Below are 12011 nucleotides of genomic sequence, written 5' to 3' on the forward strand. Positions count from 1 at the left end.
ATATTATTTTAAATTTATTATATTATTTTAAATTTATTTGATGGAAAAAAATAAAATAAATATCATACTGTATTTTTTTATTATTTTTTAAAAAAATATAAAAGAATATTCTTTAAATGAATGAAAACAAATTCAAGAGTATATATGTTTTGAAAAGAACTTTTTCGGGCGAGCTTTTGACACAAGGTATTAGAGACAAAACATGATTGAAACTAGGGAATTCTCCATTGTATTTAAGCAAATTTGCAGAGCGCCACACAAGTATGAAGGAGAAATTTCAGTCGAATGAAAATAAGGGAACTATTTATAATTATCTATGAAAACCTTAATTAGGGATTTAAAGATTATTAGGAAGAACTTCGAAACATGTTTCGTAATTTAGGATATAGCTTGATAGTTATTTCATTGTTGGTATTATCTAGGTCAGATGAATAAGCTTTCTGTTAGATTGTTTTAGTGAGATACGTGATGTACTGACTGAGATATCCAATTATAGTATACACGCTTATATGTTGCATATTTAATTGTTGCATGATACATGTTTTACTGCTTTGACATATTATGCACGATATATCACGTTGGGCCTGATATCTTTTGAGATATAACTCGTTTGTTGGGGTCGCTCAGTCCTGTTCTGTATTGTGGACAGTTAGGCATCGAGAGCTACAGTGTCCGACGGGACCTGTAGGCTCTGATTACCCTGGACGTTGTAGGTCCACGTCTTGATGATGAGTGTGAAAGCCAAAACATGCTTATGGCATATCAAAGACTATACACTCAGGCGTCTCTAAACTAACCTTGAGATTCTTGACTTGATCCTTGATATCCGAGCATAATGCATTTTGCATGCATCATATCAGTTTGTATACTCGTACATTCTTGTATTGGGCGATTTTTGCTCATGTCCTTATTTTTATCTTGAACACCTCATTCCATAAGGCAGGTCTTGTGTTAGACAGTTCGAACGACTAGGGCAGTGGCTAGAACAGTTGGGTTTTCAGTGGTGATTCACTGGAGGTTTTATTTTGTTTATCGTTTTTTCGTGCAGTATTATGTTTTCAATATTTTTGTATTAACGTTTTAGACTGAAATTATTGTTATGTTTTCATTTGAATTGTAAGACGATTAAGTTATTTGGTTTCCGCTATTTAATTATTGTTATTAAATTTTAATTTTTCATGCTTATTAATCTATTTAGTAGTGGCTCGGGTAAAGACGTTACATGCCTTATAAGAAGAGGATGATTTTTGATCACTAAGGACTGAAATCAAGGGATGAGAAGTGGGTGGGAAATGAGAAGAGGCAGCCATGAAAGCTATGATAATCACGAAGAATACCTGGTATCTATGATACTATGTTCAAACGAGTGACATGCTTGGCATCAGAACAAGAAGGATGAATGCTCATTTGTGTTGGTAGAACATTATCACAAAAGAAATCCAGATTTTCAGAAGATTAAAGTTGGTCCATGAAAAGAAAAATGTCCTCATTGAACACAACATCACGAGATACATAAATCTATAACTTGTATACTTTATAACCAGGCGGATATCGAAGAAACACTTACTTGATAGCGCGAAGGGAAAACTTTGTACGATGATTGATAAGGGTTGAGGCGCCATAGCAGAGACAACCAAATACTTTGAGATTAGATTGAGGAGACTTTTTGAAGAGTAAATCAAAATGTGTCTTGTTTGACATTCTAGGAGATGGTATCCTGTTTACAACAGTTGAAACACAATCGCTACAATACACCAAAGGGGTGTGAAATTGAAACAATAAGCACATTCAAAATATGTTGATGTTTACACTCAACCACAGAATTTTGTTGGCGTCGAATAAGAAATTATGTAGTGCCCAAAAAACTAGAACACGTAAAACTAATACATAATTGAATTAATTAACCTATTTATTTAATAATCAAAGTAATGCATGCTACGTGTCAAATTATTTTAAATGCATATATAATTATTTTATTACACAGATTAAATGCTTTCATGAGTTTTAGTTGTCAGGCGAATATTCGATGTCGGACCGGAGAAAAGAGACCGGAGAAGATTAATGTGCAAAAATTTAAGGTTATATTTTATTTTAAGTCAAGAAATTTAGTATTTTAAAATATTTAAATTTTAGTATTTTAGGGCTAAATTTAAATAATCGAGTGAAATAGAAACGCTAAGCATTTTAATTAGAAAAATTCAAAAATTTAAGAATTTAAAAACATCCACTCGAATAAAATATTTTAATAATTATTTTTATGAATTAATTAATTTAATTAAGTAGTATTTAATTAAGGGTAAAATTTAAAATTGTAGGGCTCTTTATTTAAAATTTGGAAAGCTAAATAAGTAATTTAAATTGTATGGGCTTAATTAGTAAATTTAATTAGTGTTTTAATTAAACTAAAACAACTAATAAAATCTATATAAAAAAAAAATTAAAAGTCCTAGCCCTCCCTCACAAATTCACGTAAAACACACAACACCACACAATACACACATTGAACACACACACACACACACACACACACACAAAGACTCAACTTCTCGGCCGATCAGAATTGGAGGATTCTTTTCAATTCTTCTTCCAGCAACTACCATCACCGAACACCACACCAATATTCTGGAGGATTTTGATCCTTTGAAACAAAACAAAAAAAAACGCAACACACGTTCTCCGTTCTTCCCAGCGTCGATATTCGATAATTCATGCGTTTTAAAACAAAAGCATGTCTTAATCCTTTCTTTAAGCATCGATCATGTTATATTACGTACTTTGATATCGAATATGCATGAAAATTTGTTTGGTAAGTGCCAAGATTGAAAGAAAAACAATTTGGATCAATATCTGAAATTTTATGTATGAATTGGTTCGTTTCTTGGTTTTCTTGATCACTCCTTCGGTTGGATCCCTCTGGACGTTGCTGCTGCTGTATGACTATGATTTGGAATGTGTTTAGATATGGTTAAGTGGTCTGGTAAGGGTTAGAAAGGGTCTGGAGGGACAGCACAGCCATTGTAAGTGAATTGGGCCTGTGCGATTTTTTTTTTGTATGCGTGTAGGCTGTAGGGTTCAAGCTTATGGTTTCAAGTCAGGGTCTGATTTGGGGCTCTTAGCTATGATTTATGCAGTCTCTAAGGGTCCTGGGATGAGCCTAGTTAGGGTGGTTTAGGGTCTGATTGGCTAGGGAAAGCGCTGGAACTAGAAAAACTTAGCCGCGCAGGATGGGTTGCATGCAAGGGGCTGTTGGTGGTTGCTGGTGCGATTCAGTGCATGGGCTGTTTAGGGGCTCGTGGCTATGGTTTAGGGCATGTCTTAGGCTCTTAGGGTGAGCCTAGTGGGGGTCGTTCATGGGCTAGAGTAACAGCAAGATGGCAGGAACAAGAAAACCAACAGCTACGCAGATTGGGTTCTCAAGTAGGGGTTATCGCGGTTCTGATTTTTGGGGCTTAGGCGCTGGTTATGAGTTAAAAAGGGCATAAACATGGTCTTAATATATTTATAAGGGTCAAGTCTAAGGCCTGGTACTGGGTTTAAGCGTGGAGTCGTTAGAAGTGCATATGGGTAGTAGCGCGGTTCCTTGGGACAGTTTTGTTTTCTATGGATCGTAGGTTGTTTTAAATTTGTTCGATTATGTTTCGGGGCTGGGTAGGGTCTTGGACAATAGTTAGGATGCCGTCTAAGCATGGTTCTAGTCCCGAGTCGCTCGGTAAGTCGTAGGCTACTTTAATTAATTCGTGACTCGCATGTATACATTTGAGCTTTTGTGTTAAGTTTAGTTATTTAAATTTTAAGGTTATGGCAGCAATTTCAGGGTGTTCCAACGAAGTCCACGATGTTCGTAAATATGTATCACGTGAAAAATAATTATTTTTGAGCTACGCGATTTGTCTTGTGGTCAAATTATGTTTCGGGTTTGGAAGTCGGAGAACGTGTCCGGGGACCTCTCCAACTTCTTCGTGAGATTATGTTATGTTAGGGAGCACACATCCAATCCAAGGACTGTGGTGATCCCCGCCAGCCCAGTACCGTGGTTTAATTTGATCAAACGATTTATGTGTATGGGCCACTTATATTGAACAAAACTCTACATAAAAATATTTACGTTTATGATTATGCATAACAAGTATGAAAATATGATTTTATGATTTTTATGAAATTGTTTATACAGGAAAGTCGCGTTATGCAAATTTATGCTTATAATATTTTATGTACGAGCTAAGTTTAAATTGCATGGATTTTATTACATATTATTCGTTATTTATGGTTTATGCATGCTGAGTCATTAGACTCACTAAAGTGGATCGATGCAGATGATGTAGAGGAGACGGGAGGCGGTGACCAGTGAGCTGGCTCGGGCCAGTGGCAGTGCAAACCCGAGGACCTTGTCGTTTAAGTTATATTATTACGCGTGTTTTTAAATTATTTACTCTGACTTTTTATTTATTAGTTTTTGTGGCAAGCAAATTAGATTTATGGTTTTTGTTAGACTATTTTTAAATTAAATTAGTTGTTTATAGATGTTGGTGATTTATTTTAAATGATGGAGTTTTAATAATTATTTTATTTTATTTTTTTTAGTATGATTGGTGGCCGTTATTCTATTTTAAGAGTTATACTTTTAATAAATTATTTAATAAGAAAATTTTAAATTTTTCCGCAAATATTAAAGTCGTAGTATTTTAAGATATGGTTCGTCACAAATTATACCCTCGGATTTAAAGAAGGCAAAATATTAGCTCTGGAGCATTATCCGAGCCAACAGTCTTGATTCGTTTCTAAAATTGAATGAGAATCAGTTTACGAAATTCTGGAAATATAGCGGTTGCCTCCTGATTTTGTTTTTAAGAAATAAAACCAAGTAAAGCGTGAATGATCATCAACAATGGTGAGGATATATTTGTACCCCTCAATACTCAAGGTGTTAGACTGAGTTTTTGGATATGCGCATCCCTACAAACCAGTCAACTTACAGAAGCGTTTTCGACTTGTTAAACCATTGGATCAAACTAAGTCAACACATTCATAAAGAAATAAACTATATTGTGAACGGTGGATATCAGATTTTATGGTCGTTTGAATCAGTTTAAGGAGGACGAATCCAGGCTGTTTGTTTTTTCTCGTGTATGACATGTGTTGTCTGCTTGTAAAGTCATTTTGCGAAAATCTAACAGTCGTATTGGGCTCAAATTTGGACATTATATTCAAAACGTCGTGAGATACATTCTAGATGGCGGAGATCAAATTTGGAGCTTTGTGTCGGCGAGAATTGTAATGCCTTAACCCGAACCACTACTAAACAGACTAATAAACATGCAAAATTTAAACTTGATACAACAATTAAACAACAGAAACCAAATAACTTAATCATCTTACTATCCAACTAAAAACAAAATAATAATCTCAGTCTTAAATGTTAATACAACTATATCGAAATCATAATTTTACACGAGAATACGAGAAACCAAATAAAACATTCACTAGATCACCACCGAAAACCCAACAGCTCTAGCCACTGCCATGGACGTCTAAACCGTCCAACCTAAGACCCGCCACATGAAATACGGTGCCCAAGATGAAAACAAGGACGTGAGCGACAATCGCCCAATACAAGAATGTATAAATATACAAGCCGATATGATGCATGTGAAATGCAATATGCTCGGATATCAATGATCAAGTCAAGAATCTCATGCTCAATCTAGAGACGCATGAGTGTGTAGTCTCTGATTTGCCTTGTACATATTTTGGCTATCACACTCATCATCAAGACGTTGACCTACAATGTTCAGGGTCATCAGAGCCTGCGGGTCCCGTCAGACACTGTAGCTCTCGATGCCCATCCGTCCACAATACAGAACAGGGTTAAGCGACCCCAACAAACGAGGTATATCTCAAAAGATATCAGTCCCAAAATGATATGTCCTGCATAATATGACAAAGCAATAAAACATGTATGATGCAAAAGATAAATATGCAACATATAAGTTGGATATCTCGGTCAGTACATCACGTATCTCACTAAAACAATATGACAAAAAGTTTACTCGTCTGAACCTAGACAATACCAACATAATGAAATCACTATCAAGTCAGATCCTGAATTACCAAACATGCTTCAAAGTTCTTCCTAATCATCTTTAAACAACTATTTAAGGCTTTAGGATTATACCTGTGTCCGTCGTTAGCCCGTTGATGATGTCTCGATCTTCATGTCCCAGTTCACCGACCCCTACTCGAGTCGAAACTAGCTTCGAAGTTTCCCGACACTAAACTGCCCTAGAAAGAATAGCTGAGGGAAAGCAGTGTAAGAAACAAATGAAATCAGCTTTCATTTATAGGCTGCATCCTGACTAGTTCAGAAGATCCGAAATCAATCTTATCTGTCATGTGTTATAATCTCATTTGTCTAGTTGAATTTCTCAAGATAATGTAATCTGAAGTAGATTAGGTTGTCCATTTTCAATTCGGTGGATCCCAACATGTTGATCCCGAATTATCATTATTTAATAATACTTAATTAACAACTATTTAATTATCTCTTAATTAGTACTTCATTCAAAATAAAGATTCGGGTCATTACAGGATTAGGTTATGGAAAATAGACTTTTGGGTGAGATCTTTCAAATTATCTTCTTATTTCAAGATTGTGATATCTTCATAGTTATTTGTGATGGGGTATTGGTTGGCTTTGGTTGTGGACTAGTTGTAATCTCTTTATTCGTTATAATAGAGATTATTTTAGTGGACTCCGGTCCCGTGTATTTCATTGCACGTCGAGGAAGTTTTTCATAATAAAAATCGCTCGTGTTGTTTATTATGATTTGATTGTGCATGTTGATATTAGTTGCTCTATTTGATATTGTTTTTTGCTAGTTTCACACGAGAGTGATAATTTATTCCACTCCGTTATTGGTTAATCTGGTTTAATGGCAACACAATTTTCTTCATTTTTTAAGATTTTAAGTGAACATCAATTCGAACCCACGCCCATAACCTTGAACCATGCGATTTTAAGTGAACATCAATTTGGTTATCATACCCTTGCTGCTATGTAAAATAGATTCCAAAAGGTGAATCAGGATTTGTATGAGTTCTGTCATAAACAAGGAGGAAATTAAAATGAATACTGAATTAACTCTACGGCCGGAAACATTGACAAACCTTTAAAAATCTTGTGTTCTCATTCAGAAACAAGTCTTCATTTCTTAAAATTAGATATATCTTTTAAAAATTACCTTATTACCTGAGAGTGATGATGCCATACCATCAATTGACAACCCCAATTAGAAAAAAAAAAGTTACTTGATTCAAATATTTATCTTTACTAAATTTCCTTTAAAAGTATATATCAAATGAAAGGACAAACTGATGTGATCCTCACCAAGATTACAGAGCAAAATAATCGATGAAAGTTTGAGGTTCACCAAGATTACAGAGCAAAATAATCGATGAAAGTTTGAGGTTTCTGATTCTTACCAATTGAGCACTGCCGTTCAAGGTTAATGAAGATCAATATTAGATGGAAATTTCAAGAAATTCATTATGTTTGTGATGTGATCAACATAAATCAAAGCTGGAATCACTTGATCAACACACAAAAAAAAAAAAAAAAACTCTTTCTTCCTCACAAAATACTCTAATTCATAAACCATCTCAACTTAAACATAAATATAATTCATGTAACCACTGAACAATTACTTTCAAAATTAAAGATACAAAACAAGATATGATTAGGCACTTCGGCAATAAAAAATACACTTGAAGAGTCTTTGAAATACACTTGAGGAGGTCATTTTCTTAAAAAAAGAGTTGACCGGGGTTAAAAAAAATTACCCCAACTTAATGTTCTATTATTTAATAAATAGAGATTTCTCCTCACATTTTTTCTAACAAAAAAGCTAATTTACTCTGAAGAGCGCTTCAAGCTCAAAGCGCATAAAAGTGAACTTTTCATGGAGGCCATGCACTTTGGAGTTCACTGAAGCACAAGTTGTGCGCTTTAGAGCTTGCTTCATGCGCTTTTGATGACAACTATGTCTTGAATATTTGTCTCATTTTCATCTTCTGTGTAGTCAAATTTCAATATCAGCATGCTATCTATGTGATTTTTGCAATTTAGTCATTTTTCCTACGTGGCTCCGATACGGCTCTGTGATGTGTTCCTATGGAAAATGACTAATACTGTCAAAAATTGAAATATATAAGACTTAAGACCAAAATTAGACAACACATAGGAGCAAAATAGAAAAGAAACAAATGTATAGGATCAAAATTGCAGTTTTTTCAAAAAAATAAGCCAAAATATGAATTTCATAAAAGGTTTAGGGGGCCAACCAACAATGGCTCCACTTCAAGGAAAAAAACACCATGCTAAATCATTTACATGTCCAACTTAGCATATTGCAAGGTGAAACACCAATATGCCTCAAGAGTAGTTATAAAAATATTAACAAATAGAAGTCCAATCTTACTGGTCAGCATGTGAATGTCAACAAGCCACATATAGATCTAAGAGATCAAAACATTCAAGCCCATTGGAATCAAAAGTAATAGGGATGATTCTTACTAAATAAGAAATAAAAAAACTTAAGGTTTACCTTAAGTACATTGTGCCGAAAGCAGTCGATCATCTTCAAAATTGAACCAGCTTAGAGTAATAACTAGATACAAATTGCAAGTTTCCCCATATATTCATCGCTAACCCCATAATCAAGGCTAAGCTCTCTCATAGGAGGGATATTTTCCAGAGCAAACAGCATGAGGTGAGGAAATGACACATTATTGTGATCATACAACACAAGTTGAACCATAACATTCGGACATGAACTGTGGCTCACGTAGCATGCTAAGTTCCTCATTCTTGATACATCCATGGCAAAATCCAAAGGAGGGACTGCTGGATATTCTGGACGAACATAGTCGGAAAATACTTTTGATAAATCACCCCATTCAGTCCATCTGTCAGCAAAGCGACTCGGGTAAATTAAACTATCACCATTCATAGTGAAAATCTGAACTTGCTCACGAGTGAGAACAACTCCAGCATACTCACAAATAAAGGAGCCAGCTTGGATCACGTCCAACGATCTAACACCCCAACCAGTCTCTCTCGACCTAAACACTTCAAATCGATTCTTAAGACCCTTTTGGCTCACACGATTCTGGCAACCAGGGGGGCAGCTACAATTTGGGCCACACTCAAAAATCAATGGCTTTCCCCTCACCAGAATCCCATGCATATCATATGCAAACTCACCTCCATTTTTCATTGCACAAAAGCAATCGTTCAAACATGCCCCAACGCATTTACATCCAGTGATTCCAGTCTTATTCCCATAAGTAGATACATATGAAGGGAAGATCGTCGTTGTCAAATATTCAAAACGTAGAGGGTCATGGTCCTCATCAATATCATTAAAGAAAAACACAGGAAAACTCTCCTTGTTCTTCGATAAATCCAGTGTCACATAACCCTTAGGCCGCACATCCAATGGCTTAATCCTCAAATTATATGCAAACTTAATCACATTACTCCCCATTTCCACCTGATTCTCAATCCTGACTAGCTTAAACTTAAAAATACCAAACCCCGACTTCCCCACATCGAACCAAGTCTCAACAATTCTATACAAACCATCATAAACATAAATTTTACCACTCACACCACCCCCGAACTTCAAACCACGGATAACCCTTACCTCAATTCCATAGTTCATGCTCCTCTCCAGTGCCAAATTCCCACATTCTAATTTCTGATGCGCAACCTGCTTCCCATTCTTGTCCTGTCCACCGTGGCCCGTGTATATAACAACATCCCCAGAATCTTCATCATCCTCATAACCTCCCGAAACAATAACACTGGTCGCAATAGGCTCCCCGTTCGAGCTATGGCTAGCTGGCACATAATCAATCCCAGCCTGTGGCTGCCCGTGCAATCCCAAAACACACAATTCCATCCTAAAATAAAATACATCCCCAATCATCACTCCAGGTATATCACCCACTATCCGTTTATCGCGATTCAACCACAATCCTTGCCCTCGCATCAATGCCGCAGCTTTTAAGTCCGCCCTCGTCCGCTTATTCAGAAAGAGCCCGTTATCAACATTCTTGTGCTTTTCATCTCCAACAACAGCAAACACCCGTAACGAATCGTAGAGACTCCGGGTTTTACGAATTAACTCGCGATAGTACCTCTGATCTTCGGATTTCATATCAGTGACCCGAACGAGTTCAGCAGACCGCTGCTCATACTTACGGGTGCAGGGAGCGATAGCGTTCGAGAGGTGGGATTCAGGCTCCGGGACTGGGACCAACGCCAGATAATCCGGGTCGGAGTCGGGTAGGACAGAACAGTATCCATTTTCTTCTGGGCGTTGTGCGAAGGCAGAGCGGAACAGCTCAGAAATGCGGGAAAACTCAGAGAACACATCGGAGGTGGCGGGAGGGGACTGGGGAGGTGGTGTGGACATGGGTGGAGGAGGCGCCGGTGGAAATGATTCATCCATAAATTCCAGCTTTGGTTCAATTTTGGGTACAATTTTAGGGGCTGCAGGGTCTGGACAGAGATTCAAATCTTGAAATTGAACCGTAGAATTCGAACCCATTCCGAATTTTCTTCGGGGTTTGTGAAAATTTCTTGCAAGAATCGTAAAGAATTATGAGCGAAATTCAGGAAAAGGGCGTGCGATATGCAATATTTAAAAAAAAATCCATAAGTCAATTTACTTGAATATCTTTGTGTGTTAAGTGTAAATATATTATTAAATTTGATTACATCTATAAATTTATTTTAAACACGTAATTCTTTCTCATCAGTCATCCATTCTATTCTCATCAGTCGACTCAACCTAAATCCTCTTAGTCGACCCCTTTCCATTTCCTTTCCGGCTACAATTCTCAACGCAAATCGACACAATGACTAACAATAATCTGATAATATTAACGTTTATTTCGATTTATTGTTTATTTTCGTTCATCGATCGACTTGTTGAGAAAGAAAATTTCGATCAACTTTTGGTCGACCCAAGCGCGAACATTGTATGGTCGACCATACAAACCAAGCAATGGTTTGGTCGACCAAAGCTTTGGTCCCAAAGCTTTGGATGGTCGACCATTGATGGTCGATTATTGTTGATTGTTGGACATTGTATTGATCTTTATAATTATTGGACATTGTAATATGTTTGATAATCATTCGACATTGTATTGATCTTTTAATTATTGGAAATTGTATAGATCTTTTTTATTTCGATTTAAGTATTAAGTATTTATGGTGAAATTTTGTTGTTGGTCAGTTTTTTGGTCGACCATGGTGATTTCTGGGTCGACCTTGTTGATCCATGTTGATATTTTGGGTCCACCATGTTGATCTCTGAGTCGACCCATGTTGATTTTGGGTCGACCCTTTTTCAAACACATGAATCCATATATTTGACAAATATGGCCGATAATTACGTAATTTTGACGGATAATTACACAATTTTGACAAATGTTGAATGTTTTTAACATATGAATCACATAATTTCACAAGTATGTTCTACAATGTTACATGATTTTGTTACATGTTATGACATATGAGTCACAATTTCACAACTATGTTACATGTGTTTTGACATATGAGCCACAATTTCACAATTATGTTATATGTTTTAACATATGAATCACAATTTCACAACTATGTTACATGTTTTAACATATGAATCACAATTTTACAACCAACTATGTTACATGTTGTTTTTAACATATGAATCACAATTTCACAACTATGTTACATATTTTAATATATGAATCACAATTTCACAATTATGTTACATGTTTTTAACATATGAATCACAAATTCACAATAATGTTATATAATATTACATGTTTTAACATATGAATCACATATTTAGCTGGGTCGAAACAAAGTAGACCTTGTTGTTTTTGGGTCGACCCTTGTTGCTTTGCTTTTGGGTATACCCAAAGGTATATCTTACAAAATTCAACAAAAATTAAGAAAATAAGAT

General features: G+C 35.9%; 1 protein-coding gene across 1 annotated transcript; it reads right to left on the bottom strand.

Moving 5' to 3' along the window:
• Positions 1 to 7620: 7620 nt before the first annotated feature.
• Positions 7621 to 10661, bottom strand: LOC140960788 (histone-lysine N-methyltransferase family member SUVH9-like). The gene is made up of 2 exons (XM_073419062.1): positions 8601 to 10661; positions 7621 to 8165 (listed from the first exon to the last, which is right to left on the bottom strand). The coding sequence occupies exon 1, from the start codon at positions 10608 to 10610 to the stop codon at positions 8664 to 8666; it is 1947 nt and encodes a 648-aa protein (XP_073275163.1). The 5' UTR covers positions 10611 to 10661; the 3' UTR covers positions 7621 to 8165; positions 8601 to 8663.
• Between the last annotated feature and the right edge of the window lie 1350 nt (positions 10662 to 12011).

The sequence above is a fragment of the Primulina huaijiensis genome, chromosome 16, assembly GCF_012295235.1.
Source record: "Primulina huaijiensis isolate GDHJ02 chromosome 16, ASM1229523v2, whole genome shotgun sequence".
Lineage (NCBI taxonomy): Eukaryota > Viridiplantae > Streptophyta > Magnoliopsida > Lamiales > Gesneriaceae > Primulina > Primulina huaijiensis.

What these genes read in the sequence shown, in the direction of transcription:
- LOC140960788 (XM_073419062.1), bottom strand. Translation starts at nt 10,610, where the DNA reads ATGGGTTCGAATTCTACGGTTCAATTTCAAGATTTGAATCTCTGTCCA.